Here is a 15,884-nt window from a genome sequence, read left to right on the forward strand (position 1 = left end):
ATCTATAAAATCACTTGTATCTCTCTTCAGTCCTCTATTGTCACTCGCCACGCTCAATACATCCATCATTTATTAAATATCACAATTGTCAGCTTAAATACTTTTCATCCTCGCTCTTCTAATACTGGTCTAATTATCCCAGGAGATTCTGCCGGTCGTTATCCCGCTTGTCAGCCTCCATGGAGACCCGATTCAACTCAGGCTCAACGTCATGGGCATCTTCGCCCTCATCCGAAATTCGAAACATGTCGTCATCATCCTCGACCTCAGCAAACGGATCGTAGAGTCGATCATTATCACCAGATCGACGATGAGTGTCTTCTGGGTACACAAAGTCGTCGTCTGAGTCGTCGTGAGGAATGAGATCGAACTCAAAGGAAGAAGCAGAAGGAGCATCCTTGGACCGGTTTCGTCGAACCCGGTTTCGTCGAGTGACACAGGCGTAGATGCCAATCACTGCAATGAACCCTCCCACCAGGAGAACCGCTCCATACAACCATGCAGATTTTTTCGACGACAGATCGGGCCACCATGAGGTGTGGCTGTCGGATGAGTCGGAGGAAGAGTCAGAATTATCCACAGGCTTCTCCTCAGGCTTCTCCTCGGGCTTCTTTTCGTCAGAAGGCTTATCCTCGGGCGCGTCCTCGGGCTTATCCTCGGGTTTATCTTCTGGCGTATCTTCCGGTTTATCCTCGGGCTTGTCTTCAGGCTTATCTTCCTTCTGATCACCCTTGTCGTCCTCCTTATTACCCTCCTCCTTGTTCTCGTCCTCGGGCTTTTTCTCTCCCTCCTTCTCGCCCTCCTTGTTCTCGTCCTCAGGCTTGCTCTCGCCCTCCTTGTTCTCCTCTCGCTTATCCTTCTGCTCGCCGAAAACGTTGAGCTGCCAGTTAACAAGCTCCACCTGATCCTGCTCGCCAGTGTTCTCAACCGTGAGCTCCCAATCACCTTCTCCCTCGTCGGCCCAGTGAGCAACAGACATGAAAGCCCAGTTGTCGTAACCATCCTTGGACCGATCGTCTCGTCTGAGAGCAGCCAGTTCAGAGACGACACCTCGAGGACCCTTGAGAAGAACTCGCACGTGACCTCGGTACGAAGCTTCCAAGTTGAGGACAGCAGTAATATGCTCAGCTCGCTTGAAATTCACCTTGTCAAGATCGTCTCGAGTCACAGTAATCACACTTTTTAGTGGCTCATTGTACTTGACCTTCTGAGACACGGTCTTAACTTCAGAATGGAAAGAAGTCTGGTTGTTAACCAAGTTCCACCCCTCAGCAAGCTCGACAATTTTGGAAGCATCAAGCTTGCCGTAGCCAAACTGATGATGGAATCTCTGTCCAGAAGCAGTATCTTGCCATCCATCATCATTGGAGTTGATCTCAACAGCGGAATAAAGTGCCAGATACTGCATATCTCGCCACGTGAGGTCAGGGCGCACAGAAAGAGCCAGGGCAAACACACCTGCAGCCAGAGGTGCAGCTGCAGATGTACCTCCATGTTGGTTCTGGCACCGAGGAGCAGCACTTTTGTCGTCAATGGCATTAATGTCGGTACCAACAATATAATGTTCTGATCCAGACGAATAAGTGACAACCATGTTCGCTGAACAAGCCTCAGAGTAGTAAGGATGACCATCGTTGAAGTCCAGAGCTCCAACAGTAATGGAATAAATGGAGTTTGTGTAACCATCAAAGTTGCAGTTGTCTCCCCGAGAACCACCGTTTCCAGACGCAAACACAAACACGTTGCCCTTGCCCTGTCGCCCATTAGTGATGGCGTTCACCATAGCGTCCTTGACAACCTTTCCTGGTCGAGCCATAGTCTGGCCGTTATCAGGAGGGCCCCAGGAGCACGAATAAATGTCGTTCTTGTCCATTTCGTAATTGATAGCCAAAGCCTCGATATCCTCTGCAATCTCCTTGGACAAGATTCTGATGCCGGCTACCTTGGAGTCGTAGGCCACTCCGACACCACAGACGTTGTTTCTGACTGCAGCAATTTCGCCAGCGCATCTAGTGCCGTGGTAATCGTCGTGAGAGCTGGGTTTGGGATCGCTCTTATTGAAGTTGAAGTCCCAGGATCCCTCGGCGAAGTAGTTGGCCTTGATATCCTCAGCGTTCATGTCCAGACCATCATCCACAACGGCGGTGACTACTCCCCAGCCCGTCACGTTTCTGAGCCACAAACCTGTCACATTGAGATCATGACCTGCCTTGTGCACATTATGCAGGTACCACTGCTTCCAGAGCGACGGGTCCTTGATTCCAACCTCGTCCGGATAGTACTTTCTGTACACGTCATACAGAGAGTCATCGGGCATACCTCCGTACATGCTTTCGTCAACGGGTTTCCACTGGACAGGCATAGCGGGAGAAGCGTCATCGTCATCTTCATCTTCATCGTCGTCGTCATCCTCCTCCCCATCTTCCTTGTCGTCACCTTTATTGTCCTCCTTGTCACCTTCCTTCTGTGCTTCCTGGCCTTCCTTTTTGTCGTCCTTCTGATCCTCCTTTTTGTCACCCTTGTCGTCCTGGGCCTTCTGAGCCTCCTCTGCTCTTCTCTTGATCTCCTTCAAGTACTCCATTTCCTCCTCGGTCCAGTTGACTGGAGCTCTCTTATGAATCCTCCGTTCACTCAGCACCTCCAAAGACCCCAGTCCCCTCTCAGACCAGTCATAATCCAACCGCTCAAGAGCTACCAGTCTCTTCTCAACGTCCTCCTCGCTCATGCCATACTTCTTCTGCAGCTTTTCTCGCTTGCGAAGCTCTCTCTTGGCCAGTACGCCACCTGCAACCTCCAGTCGGTCCTGATCTCGAATGTTCTCGATCGGTGCGTACTCTTTAGGGGCAGAAAACACATATGTGTTGGGAATCGTGCCCACAGGATGCTCAAACGTCCACTGTCCATGGTCCAACCCACTCACAGAAGCCTCAAACTCCCGGGGATCAAGCCCATCTCGAAGACTCAGGGCCACATAGACACGGGAGTCGTAATCTCGTTCCTTGTGTGGTAGTTGAGCTACTGCCTGAGATGCCAGCAGGAGCCCTAAAATGAATTTCCTCAGCATATCGTACCGTCGCTGATGTCTTTTTGTGCGGTTTCTTTGGCTGAAAGTGTTTGGCTGAGAAGGTCCAACCGCTCGCGTTTTATTTGGCTCTGAAACCCGGCTGAAAAAGTCCCATGCATACGTGTCCAGACACGATGTGGCAGAGGTTAAAGGGAGACAATAGTGGCAAAAAAACGTACGAGCCGAGTGGCAAATGTGGAAATCGGAGCCCCTGACTGTTCCTGATGACTCACCACTTTTAAATGTGCTTACTAAGCGATTATCCACTCCCCGCTCCATATACACCATACTTTACTCAGCCCATTAATTATACTAATGTTCAAGCCCATTTCTAAAACCTTGTCGACATGTGGCATTCGTCAGTTCCATGCAGTTGCCTGCTGTAGCGCGCAGATATAATGGAGGAGTTACCCGGCAGAGCGAGTGAGTGGTCTGTGCTTGTGTGCGGGTTAGGGGAGTGGAGGGTTGGGGGTTAAAGGGGTTTGGTTTGGAGATCGGAAGAGCGGTTCAGGGGTTTTTGGGGTTAAGGGATTGGGTAGGGGACTGGGGGGTTAGGGATTGGGAAGGGATTGGGATAGGGCTGGCCAATGAGGAAATATCAGGGCTAGGGTATGTTACCAGGCATCTCAATTGGGAGACGCGAAAAATATGTCAGGAAAAAAGCACCCACACCTGCGTTGGGTAACTGTCGCCCACCCAGTTAAGGTTTATGATTGGCAGATTTTCCAAAGAATAATTACCCGGCCTTGAGGTCACGAGAAATGCCCCTGTGTTTGTATACAGCGCACCGGGGGACCGAGGGGCTACGAGTAGTTGGTGTGGCTGTGGGTGTGTTTGTGGTATTTAGGAGGGGCGGGAGAGGGAAAAAGAGGGAAGATGGGCAAAACGGGAAAAACGCCCAATCGGGAATTGTTCCAATCGCGTGGCCTAATTGGGAAGTGTCTTCCTCACGTAGTGTGGCACGCGTGTCTTGTGTGTGTGTGACTTTTTTGGGCTGTTTTTCGTACTCGTACATATGTCGTTGGTCTTTGTGTGAGCTGCCATCTGCTGCGGGTCGCTTCTTTAGGCAGGAGGCATTCCTAGAGCGAAGCGGGTGTCCAAAAGAGTTGACATTGGCAGTATTACGAGCGCCCCGATGCGACAAAATTAGTTAAGCGATTCTGGGGGAAATGGGGGGGGTACATGTCTTGTGGATTTATTTTATGTATGATGACGTATCGGAGCGTTGACGTGTAGCTAGAGAAGCGAAAAAACGAAGGAGAGTGGAGCGGCGGTGGCTGTAGACGGTGCAAATCACGGACCACGTTGCTCTGACGATTTATACAGTGTCATGAACATCTTTTCTTCACTTGGTTACCACCCTGCTTGTCGTCTGTACATACAATATTAGTTGCGTGGCATGACAGATTGAGTTGCCGATCTGTGAGACTCCCTCCCCCCTTGTGATGGACTGTTAGGGGGTTGACGAAATATAGGAGACGGGCCAAGATGTAGATTAGGGGAGCGAAAAGGGGGGTCTGTATCAGGGTAAGGGTGCAGAGATGGGACCGAGATGGCGTGTCTCGTGATACTTCGTCACCGCTCGTCTCAGGAAACCTCGGGCTGTTACCCCCCGACCCTACTCCTCCTGCTCCTCCTCCCTTTGTTTATAGCAGACAGGAGCCAAAACACTAACAAACTCAAAAGTGCACTGGAGCTGTATATGGCACCCAAGACGTTTTGGCGTGACCCAAAAGAAGAGCCTCCACAGTGCACCATCTTCATACATCGACAGAGGTCCAGACGACAACTCACAACTACAGCCGGTTCTTCTGTCTGTGGGGCTACACAAGACCACCACCTCACTTATACACTCGTTCAACCTAAACTTCTCTCAATTCTAAATCCCACCACACGACATCACCACACCTACCGTAATTACCGACAACGGAGTGAGTACAACCATCGTGAGGAGCCACCGACCGCGAGAGGTCGTTTCAGACGGTCATTCTAACACAGTGAGAAATGGAGTCATACAGAGGAAGGGTACGCTACCCTCCTGATGAGCCTCTCCATCCCCCAGCACTTCCCCCGTCCACTCCGCCAGGATCGGGCTCTCGGTCCCGGTCAGGGTCAGCCACGGGTATGAACTTCTCGCGGCCCACCAACAAACAGCCTCCCATGCGACGCTCCTACCACACCCCCACACACTCACGCAACCTGTCGGACGAGCACCCACCAGGCACCTACTACTCGCCGCTCAGCTCACCGTCCAAAGACACCCACGACAACAGCAGCCCCCACATGAGCATCAGGAGGGTCACCAATGAACCGCCAAAGCCCCAGCCAACGCAACCCATCACACAAACACACACACACACACCGTCGCCACTGCCGCCAAAAATCAACCAACAACTCGACCGCCACAAGAGCATGATGGTCATGAACGAGTCCACAAACACAGACAAGCCGCCAGTGCCGCAGTTCAACTTCAACGACAAGCCGCCATCACCAGACCTCGAGCGCTCGTCGTCGTCAGCAGCATCCAAATCCACCCGCAAAATCTGCCGCGAATGCAACAAACCGATCTCAGGCCACTTTGTGCGCGCCCTGGACTCGGTGTTCCACGTTGACTGTTTTCGCTGCGCCGACTGCAACTCGTTGTGCTCGTCAAAGTTCTTCCCCGTGGATGGAAACGTGCCTTCTACAAACGGAGAAAACACGCCACCCACGTCGCCAACAACTCAGGTGCCGTTGTGTGAAACGTGTTACTTCAGCAGGCTGTCGCTCTTGTGTTTCTCATGTGGCGGAGCTCTACGAGGAGCCTATATCACAGCCCTGGGCCGCAAGTACCACGTGGAACACTTTTCGTGCTCGAAATGCAACTCGGTGTTCGGACCCGAAGATTCGTACTACGAGCACCAGGGAGACATTTTCTGCCATTACCACTACTCGACGGACTTTGCCGCGAAATGCGAGGGCTGCCAAACGTCGATTCTCAAGCAATTTGTCGAAATGTACCGCGGAGGAAAACAGCAGCAGTGGCACCCGGAATGTTATATGATTTTCAAATTCTGGAACGTGCGCATTAGCGGGGTGGAAAAGCCGCAGGTAGAATCAAAGGACCTGCTGTCGCTGCTGGAAACGCGCATGGAGGAGCGGGTCTTGGGTGTATGGACCACCCTGTGTGGCTACGAAGAGTGCACAGCAGCATGTATCTCAGATATGCTACAATACTCAGCGTCGGGTAAGTACCAACTTGCTTTGTCAGCTACGGCGAGGTTGGTATTCAAGACTGAGCAACTCTTTGTCGGTCTGGACCGTCTCTTGGCTCTGTGCGGCATTGACGAGCTTGAAATCCACACCAGCAAGCAGCAAGGAATGCACCCACCAAAACTCTACGACGATCTTGGAAAGACACCCAAAAAGCTGTGCAAAAAGATTGTCTCGTTCATGTCCATGGTTTCCAAGGCCAATGAAAAGAAACTACCCAAAATGGGCGTCACTCAAGACCTCCTGTCTCTGGTGACCACTCTAGCGCACTATCTCAAGGTACTGATTCGGTTTGGACTCTCTACAGCGCTACAGCATGACCGCAAAGTCGAGTTCAATGACGCTTCCGGCTTCTCTCTGTTCCTGAGTGCTGCTCCCACGCGAGAACCGGCAGTAGACGTGCTTCTCGAAGGTGTATCCAACACAGACCCCTTCGACCAGCCGCTCATGCATCTGGGCGTCACGGCGCTCACTCCGGACGTTTGTGTCGCTTGTGGCAAGTCTGTGGAGGACAGCTGTGTTGTTCTGTTAGATGTTGCCTCTGGTTCAGCTTCTGCATCCTCCAACAGCTCACAAAAGTCGCATAAAAGCAAAAGATGGCATTTGGAGTGTTTTAAGTGCTCCAAGACTGGAGCTGTGCTTCGCTCCGGGGACGACATTGCTTCTGCTGCTTATGTTGATGGAGAGGTTGTTTCCGAGGGCCATTACCCTCCTTCCGCCATTCTGCCCTTTGCAGTGGAGACACGTCTTTCTCAGCTCATGTTTCTGGCCAAAATCGCCCTTGCGCGGCTCAATATTCTCCTAAGTCGAGGCCAACCTCCTGCTGGAGCTTCTCTCGAGGCTCCCAGACGGTCTTCTGCCCCTGATAACCGTGGAACAGCCGGCTCTGCGAACTCCAACCTCAACGACATTCGCAAGTTGCGACCCGATTTGCGTGGTGAGGAACGGCGAGGATCAGCAGATACCATCGGTGCGACCTTTTCTAAGAGCTCTTCGGACCTGAACAATGATCTGGACGGCTACAAGATGTCTGACAGTGCTCGACAGAGCCAGACGTCAGCAGCCGAGCGGGCCAAGGATCGAATGAAGAACGAAAAGTCGCTGACTTTGGACGATATTCCTCGTATTGTCGCTTCTGAGCAGGCGCGAGACATTCGGCCCAACGCCTTCAAGCACCAGCATCTCGGCGAGAGCATGAAGCATCTTGTGACCGGTGGAAACGTTTCGTCGTCAGTACAGAGTGCTCTGAGTTCTACAGAGCCCACATCCTTCTCCTCAGCTCCTTCTGGATCCCAACCCATTCGATACATGTGTGATTTGGGCTCTGTCGAGATGTTTATTGTGCGGCATGTGGCCGTCATGATGCTTAGGGACTTGGTGAAGGAGTGGATGTCGTTCGAAGAACTACTGGAGATGATTGACGTGAAAAAGTCGTTATCATTCTGGGAAAAGTTTGGGAAAGCATTTGGAGGCAAAACCAACGACGGCGAGTACACTGCCTCGTGGGATTTCGACTACCGTGCAGCTGCTGAACGAGGTCTTCCTCCTCGCAAGGGCTCAAAGGGCGAAAAGAACGACAAGAGCGACAAGGATTCCGTTGTGGTCTTTGGCGGCAACCTGGACATTCTGACTGAGAAGTTTGGAGTCGAATCACATCTCGGCGTGTCCCCACAGCACAAGATGCGCATCCCGCGCTTTGTGGAGGACTGTATTGATGTGATGAAGACTCAGGACATGACCATTGAAGGTGTCTTCCGTAAGAACGGTAACATCCGACGGCTCAAGGTTGTGACGGAGGAGGTGAATAAGAGCGCCACCAAGACGTCTGATTTCGCCAAGGAGAACTCTGTGCAGAATGCTGCTTTGTTCAAGAAGTTTCTGCGAGAGATGCCCAATCCTCTCTTTACCTTTAAGCTGCACAAGCTGTGGATTTCGTCCCAGAAGATCGAGGATGCCACAACTCGAAAGCGAGTGCTTCATTTGGCTGTATGTCTGCTTCCCAGGTCTCACAGAGACGTGACCGAAGTGCTACTCCACTTTCTCAAGTGGGTAGCCTCCTTTTCTCACATTGACGAAGAGAGCGGTAGCAAGATGGACGCTCATAACCTCGCCACCGTCATCACTCCGAACATTCTCTATCCCAAGCCCACCGGAAAAGACCATGGTCCTGGAAGTGCCGGTACTCCTGGCTCTGCTGATTCAGCCGCTGCCGCTGCTGCCGCCGCCGCTGCTGCTGCTGCTGCTGCTTCTGCTGGAGGTGGAGGTGATGGCTACTTTCTGGCCATCGAGGCTATTCATACTCTCATTGAGCACCATGAACTGTTCTCTGAGGTGCCTGCCGATCTTCTAGAGGTGCTCAAGGAGACCAATCTGCGAGCCGCGACTGCAGACATCACTACCAAGGAAATCATGACACGATATGACCAGATGATGGGCGACCCGGCTGCACGCGCGCGCATTGAGGCCATTCGAAAGCGCCAGAGCTCCGGGTTCCGCACGCCCTCCATGCAGGTCTCCCACCTCAACAATCTCACTACGCCGGCCATGGCTGGCGAGACCTCCGAGACTAACACCGGGGGTCTCCATCCTTCGGACGCAGCCGACTGCTCGGACCGTATGCACTCCATGGTGAGCACGTCGTCCGTCGGCGAGCAACGCCCTGTGCCTATTAGGATCAACACAGAAATGATCCAAAAGATGGCGTCACGACAGGAGCGTAACACTGCTATTGTTTAAGCAAGGTGGTCCAAGGATGTAACTATTTATGATAATGACTGTATATTAGTAATGAGCTTTTCAATTGTAGTAAAGGACTAGAGGGCTGGCTGAGGCCAACAAAGACCAACAGAAGTCATATTGGTTAGCATTGCCAGTGGGGCTACATATAAGTGTCCAATTGAACATCACAGGACAATAAAGGTTTTAACTGTTCTTTCACGCCAAGTAGGTAGTCTCCTGAGCCAGGAAAAGGTCCAGGGTTGTATATTAATGCTATAATACAAGGGGCAGGTGCCATGCAAAGTGGTGGGCGGAGCCAGGCGATACTTGTCCGTCACGACTTGGTCGTCTCCTGTCTCGATTCGAAAAACTCCTCCATACTGGGTCCTCCTGCAATCTTCAGGTCCAGCTTGTCTTCGAATGACGGTCCTAGCACGGTATCTTTGAAACGCGCTGGACCCACCATCTTGGTCTGTTTGTTGATGAGTCCCTGCAGCCACTCCACCTCTTCCTGGGGGGCGGCGTCCTCTTGTTTTTTCGCCGTGATGCCGTACGTGGACGGCGCCATTGCTGCTGCTGGCTGTGTAGCTTGGCCAGTGTTGTTTGCTACTCTGCTGATTCTCCGGGCCTCTGCTGGTCCAGGTCCCTTGGCCCACTTGACAAAGTCCTGCATGCCCTGGTCGCCCTGAGGATCGGTATCGTAGGGGTCGAGTAGCACCACTGGTTTGATGACATGTGTGTTTGCCATGGCTTGTGCCACGTCTGTGATGATGGCGTCAAATCGGCCTCCGTGATGCGCCAGATTCATCGTCTCCGTCGCCAGCAGATCGAGATGCCGAATGTACAGGTCTGTGATTGTGTCCAGCACCGAAGGCGGGCATCGTTCGATACCGGCCACTCGAAGCAGTTGCGCCACTGATATGCGGGCCAGAGCAAAGTAAAAGTCTGACATGGAGGAAGTGTGGGAGAGAGGAATGGATGTGTGTTGCAATCGTGTGCGTTGCTTTTGTGTGTGTGGTGTAGGATAGCTGCGTTTGTGTCCGCGTATGTGTCTGTGGCTGCGTTTGTGTCTGTATTTATGCGGATTGTGCGTGTGCCGCGTTTGTCGTCACTAGGTTGGTGTGTCTGTCTGTCTCCATCCCTTGTCACTAAGGTTTTAAACTGGAGATGGAGGTTGGGCATTTTAAACTTCGCTACGTGTAACATAACACCTAACTGCTCTCTAGAACGGCAGATCACGACACATTCACACAACCACACAGAATCATGACGTCGGAATACTCGGTAGAGGCAGTGCTGCTGCTGGACAAGGACGGAAAGCGACTCTTCACCAAGTACTACTCGCCCCCACACGGCGACGTGCAATCACACGAGCAGCTTCAGACCCTGACGACACTCAAGGACCAGCAGACGTTCGAAAAGGGCCTGGCGCAGAAAACCCATCGACAGAATGGTGACGTCATCATCTTCGACAACAAGGTGGTCGTGTACAAGACGGTTGTGGACGTGACTCTGTACGTGGTCGGATCGTTTGAGGAGAACGAGGTGATGCTGTACCAGCTGGTTGCCGGCATCAAGGACGCGCTGGAGATTCTGCTCAAGCACTCGTTCGACAAGCGGTCTGTGCTCGAACACTTTGACCTGGTGGCTCTGGCTATCGATGAGGCCGTCGACTCGGGCGTCATTCTCGAGATCGATCCCGTCGTCATCGCAAGTAGAGTCACCCCCGCACCCGCCAAGGAAAGCATTGCGTACGGAGGAGTGGAGATCAACGAACAAACCATCTCGAACGTGTACCAGAAGTGGTCGCAGCGAGCTGGCAAGTTTTTCAGCTAGATGGAGGATGTATATGGAGGTAATAAGATGGATTTTGTGCAACATGTAGCGCGACTGTGACCCAGCTGCTCGGTGAGGGCCATCTGCTTGCGTTGCAAGTACTGTACTATAGATAAATATTGTGTTTTTGTGTGTTTTGCAATCGTAATTGGTTCAATTGAATAGTCGTATTGAAGTGTTAGTCGATCCTCCAAGTGCTGTTACGCTTGATCAAATTGTAACTAAGACAGGCGACAGCTGTGAGCTGCGTACTTGTACTTGGACAATAGACCAAGTTTGCGGGTGTAAACATGATTGTACAGGCTCAATTGAACAGTATCGACCGCTTATTCATCACAATGACATTCAGCGGTGAACGTCTACAAGTACCGGCATATTGTGCTAACTAAATTCTTGAACCAAGAACCATTGAAGTTACAGGCGTTGTACTTGTACTCATACTTGCAAATAATCAATGCGATTTTGTGTCGGCTGTTCGCTGAAGGGTCGTCTCATTGAGTCAATGAGTTGCTGGTCATAATCTGTCGTTGAACAGAAAGTAAGTCCTGTGACAAACTGTCATCTATTGGACTTGTTGTAGCTAGAAATCATCTAAAATCTCGTTGTTTGTACCATTGAGGGCTACAAGTACAGTATCGTACCAAATGTCTTCCATCTACATCATCTTCATGGTCAATTACTACTATATGCAAACATGGTCTATCGCTTCTTTCTGCCTCGGTTCTTGGAGCCCTTGGTCTTAGACGAGGGGCCAGAACCTCCCTGGACACCGGGCATGACAAGTCGGACTCGACCAACAGCCACAGGTTGTACCAGCTCAGTGTCCTTGAGTCCTCCAATGATATCAATCTCGTTGGGCCAGGGCATGTCGGTGTCCTGCATGGTAGGGTCCGTCTTGGCGGTGGTCATCTTGTGGACGATTTCCTTGACGGCCTTGCCCTTTTTGACGGTTCCAGGCACCATTTTTGCCTTGAACTTGAACTTGGACAGAGCTGCCCAAGGGGCAAACATGGGGATGGCTCCGACGACAACATCGTTCTTTTGGGCTCGAGGAATGAACGAATCAAACTGCGTTCGGGACTCCTCCTCGTCCACGTCGTCATACTGCTCCACACCCTCTTCCTTGAGTAGTCTTCGAATCTCCTGGTTCTTGATTCGCTCCTGACGCTGGATTCGTTTTTCCTCCTCGATACGTTTCTTCTCAGCCAGCTCAGCAGCCTCCTGTTCAGCTCGCTCGGCACCCTTGGTGCTTCCAAGCAGGTCCATTCGCAGCTTTCGCTCCTCCTCGTCCTGGTCAGCATACTTCTTGGCAATCTTCTTGAGCTTGCCCTTCTTGCCTCGCACCTTAGCAGGAGGCTGTCCGGACGAGGCAGCGGACTGGGTAGTGTCGTTGAGTGCAGGAGTAGCGGATCGAGATACAGGGGTATCGTTTCCGGGAGTCACGTCTCGAGAAGAGTCGCTGGTGTCAACTCCCCCAGACTTCATAGTCAGAGCCTTGAGCACATCCTCGACAGAAGTGGAGTCTTCAATACCAGAAGGAGTGTTGAGGGAGCTGTTAGCCGCGGATGCCTTGGCCTTTCGAGCCTCTCGACGCTCCTTGGCAGTGAGTCGCTTTTTGGGCACAAAGTTGTTTGACTGGGCAGTCAGATCCTGCACGATCTTCGATGGAGGGGCCTCGGGTTTGTCTTCGTAGTCGTACTTGGATGTTCCCTTGGGAGGAGCTTCTTTGACAGCTGGTCTCTCCATCTTTCCCACTTCCTCTTCCTCCTCTTGTTCGTCCTCCTCCTCCTCCCCCTCCTCTTCACTCTCATCTTCATCTCCACCCTTGAGGTTGATTTCAGTATCAGGGAACTCCATGTCATCGTCAGAATCAGAATCGGACTCGGACTCGGACTCTGACTCGCTCTCAGACTCCTCGGCAGCCTTCATCTCGTCAGCTTTTTCTCCAAGAATCAGCTTCTCTCGCTCCAGGCGCTGCTTGACGTACTTGGCAGTACTGTCCTCATCGGCAATCCACAAAATGGCCAGACCAACGTCCAGAGAAGTGGGGGGCAAGAAATTCTTCTTGCCACGAATCATGAAACTTCCAGTAGGCAAAAACTCGCCAGAAGGAGCACTCTTGCTCACCTGACCGTGCTCCACCCACCAGGCGGAAATCAAAACCTTGCTGTCCCATGCCTTGGATGTGCAAATGGACAGAGAACCGGCCTGGGAAAGTGTGGAAGGAGGAAGAGGAGCAGTGGGCCCAAGGTGGTTCTTGACAATCACAGTGGAAGCTCCCTGGATCTCGGCGTGGACGTACGCGTCTCCCTTTCGGAAGTATCGCTTGTACAGCATCTCGTTCTGCTGAGCGTCCTTTCCTCCAATTACAAGGTAGCCATCAGAAGAAAAGAACCACCAGAACTTTTCGAACCAGTACGAGGGACGCATGGGACGAAGGGCATGCTGTTCCTGGGCCAGGGATCGCTTCAGATCCAACTTCACCTTCTGCTCAGCAGACTTGAGAGCGGTGGCAGAGTTCTTTTCCGTCTTCTCTTGCTTCTGGGCAGCCACCTTTTTGATATCAAAGTAATTATTAGCATTGGCATAGGCCGTGAGATCGAGATTGACCTCGACCTTGAGAGTCTTCGACTCATTTTTGTTCGAATCGGACTCAGACCCGGACTCCTCGGACTCGCCCTCGGAGTCTGTTTCATCCATATCACTGTCGCTGTCGCTATCACTCTCGTCTTCAACATCTGGATTAGGCAATATCAGAGTGACACGGTTCTTCTCCAGGTTCATACTGGACACCATCTGAGCGACAGGGTTGCCCTTCTTCTTCTCCAGGTCAATCAGATGCTCCATATCCTTCCAGTCCATACCCTGATCTTGCAACTGCTTCACAGCAGCAATAGCTTCCTCCACTCGACCAGCATAAGTCTGGAGAGCCGTTCCCATAAGAATACTTCGGTCCTGGACCTGCTGCAAGCCGTCAACTCGCTTTTTGGTTTCGTTTCGAGCAGCATTGAGTCGTTTTTCGGCAATTTGCTCTTGAGCATTGACCCGCAGACTGTATCGAGTGCTTTCAACAGTGGAGAAGTATCGATCCACAGTCAGATTGTAGCCCTCAAAAGTATCCACCTTTCCGTCTGCCACAGTAATCTCAAAGGGCTCAAACGACTCGTAGAGATACTCAATGTCCGAGGGATCGATAGAACCGGGAATGTAAGTCTTTTCCTCGTCGGGTTTCTTCCAGTTGGGGTTCTTTTCACAGGCAATGTATCCGGTGACGAGATCGGCGTCCAATAGTTCCTGGACTCGATCTTCGCAGCCCTTGACAGCGGCAGCGATAGATGTAACAGTAGATTCGCTGAAATCGACGTCTTTGATGCTCAGGTTGCCGTCAACTCCTTCTTTTTCGAGGTATTGCTCCAGCAGAGCAGGAGACAGCTCCGACATATTGGAATACAGCAGCTTCTTCAGCGAGGGCAACTTGGCCTTTCTTCGGGTCTTCTTTTTGTTGACTCCTCCAGAGATGGCATTCACTTCGTCGTCTTCATCAGGGGAGACAGTAGCGACCCACTGTTGTAGCAGATCAGCTGTGATTTCTGTTCGGCTCACCTGCAGAGGATCCGTATTATTAAGTAGCTCCTTGTCGAACTCGTAGATGACTCCCACGGCTACGCGCTGGTTGTTAGCACCCTCGGACACCACTCGCTGGAGTGCCAGGATCTTGAAATCTTGGTCGACGAGAATCAGGTTTCCACCGGCAAAAAACTCGAGAATAAGGTGGTACTGTCCATCAGAAAAGGTGAGCACCAGCACTCGGTCTCCTACAGGCTGAGTAATGGCACTGAGACGTCTGGTTCGCAAGTGCTTACGAAGCTTGGCCACGAAGTTGGAAGGAGTCTGGGAGGTGGGTCGCTGGAAGTTGGAGGTGTGGATTCGAAAGCCGGGATCAATCACCACCAGCTGTTTGCTTTCGGGAACGGCAAACTTGAGCAGAAAGTGCCGCGAGGACGATAGCAGGTCATAAATGTTTTGCAGTCGGTAATTGAGAATCGACTTGCGCAATTCAGACGCAATCACCTTGAGGTCGAGTTGACTGAATCGTTGCTGAGTTAGTAGGGCACACGGAAACGAGTGGTCGTAGGTCACCCGTGGGGACTATCATAGGTCGCATAATGAAACAATAGTCATAGATCATTACAGAGCAACACTGACCAGATTCTTGATAAAATTGTTTCTTGGTCACTGTTTCTTGATCGATAGACGACAGACATGGATCGAGTGTCTCTCGATGAACAGCCCCGCTCCTTCAACAGCTTTCTCCAGAGACATGACTATAGCTTCAACATGTCGCTAGAACAACTGTCTCCTCAATAACCGTCTCATAACTGTCATATCCATCTCATAACGTCTCATAACCATACCATCTCATAACCATACCGTCTCATAACCATACCGTCTCAAACCGCCAAAAGGTCTTCGAGTTGGACAGCAGCAACCCCCTTCTCACCAATTACCACTCCTCACCTCTCTTACTCACCTTCATAGTATCGTGCTTGTGTCGTCAAAAAACTCGTCCAATGTTGCTTGATCTGAAAAGTACAGGTCTGGAGCTTTATTAACCATCTGCAAAAATTGGGTTTGCCATCTCTCACGAGCATATTTGCTGCCTGTGTGACATGACGGAAACGTTGCTGCCGATCTAGGAAACCGTATTAGTCATAAGAAAGAATACAGGCGCCGAAAAAGTGGATCTTAACAGTTTGGAAGCAGCTAAAATGCGCACACGTGACCCAGAGACGACATTCAGAACGATTCCCCAACCCCCAATGCCAAAAGCTTAATCGATCAAGTGAAAACGATCAACTGAGAAAACCAGACACAACACATTCGGCGGCTACAAGTCACGTGATCCAGCGGCTAGTGGCTGGAAACTGGAAATACAGACTCTTATACACGTTATCCACAGCTTGTGGCCATATTAATATGTTCCCGTTACGCCTTAGATCGCCAACAACCTTAT

General features: G+C 51.4%; 5 protein-coding genes across 5 annotated transcripts; 2 read left to right on the forward strand and 3 right to left on the reverse strand.

Moving 5' to 3' along the window:
- Positions 1-133: 133 nt before the first annotated feature.
- Positions 134-3,064, reverse strand: YALI1_F17637g (uncharacterized protein; the record flags this gene model as incomplete). Its single annotated transcript, XM_505362.3, has 1 exon — positions 134-3,064. The coding sequence occupies one exon, from the start codon at positions 3,062-3,064 to the stop codon at positions 134-136; it is 2,931 nt and encodes a 976-aa protein (XP_505362.3).
- A 2,004-nt stretch (positions 3,065-5,068) lies between these two features.
- YALI1_F17657g (uncharacterized protein) lies at positions 5,069-9,052 on the forward strand (the record flags this gene model as incomplete). Its single annotated transcript, XM_505363.3, has 1 exon — positions 5,069-9,052. One exon carries the CDS (start codon positions 5,069-5,071, stop codon positions 9,050-9,052), a length of 3,984 nt encoding a protein of 1,327 aa, XP_505363.2.
- Positions 9,053-9,368: 316 nt separating this feature from the next.
- Positions 9,369-9,986, reverse strand: YALI1_F17706g (uncharacterized protein; the record flags this gene model as incomplete). The annotated part of the gene is made up of 1 exon (XM_505364.1): positions 9,369-9,986. One exon carries the CDS (start codon positions 9,984-9,986, stop codon positions 9,369-9,371), a length of 618 nt encoding a protein of 205 aa, XP_505364.1.
- A 314-nt stretch (positions 9,987-10,300) lies between these two features.
- Positions 10,301-10,870, forward strand: YALI1_F17709g (uncharacterized protein; the record flags this gene model as incomplete). Its single annotated transcript, XM_505365.3, has 1 exon — positions 10,301-10,870. One exon carries the CDS (start codon positions 10,301-10,303, stop codon positions 10,868-10,870), a length of 570 nt encoding a protein of 189 aa, XP_505365.1.
- A 699-nt stretch (positions 10,871-11,569) lies between these two features.
- Positions 11,570-15,407, reverse strand: YALI1_F17756g (uncharacterized protein; the record flags this gene model as incomplete). The annotated part of the gene is made up of 2 exons (XM_505366.3): positions 11,570-14,968; positions 15,402-15,407. 2 exons carry the CDS (start codon positions 15,405-15,407, stop codon positions 11,570-11,572), a joined length of 3,405 nt encoding a protein of 1,134 aa, XP_505366.3.
- Positions 15,408-15,884: the final 477 nt, after the last annotated feature.

The sequence above is a fragment of the Yarrowia lipolytica genome, chromosome 1F, assembly GCF_001761485.1.
Source record: "Yarrowia lipolytica chromosome 1F, complete sequence".
In the NCBI taxonomy this organism is placed as follows: Eukaryota; Fungi; Ascomycota; class Dipodascomycetes; order Dipodascales; genus Yarrowia; species Yarrowia lipolytica.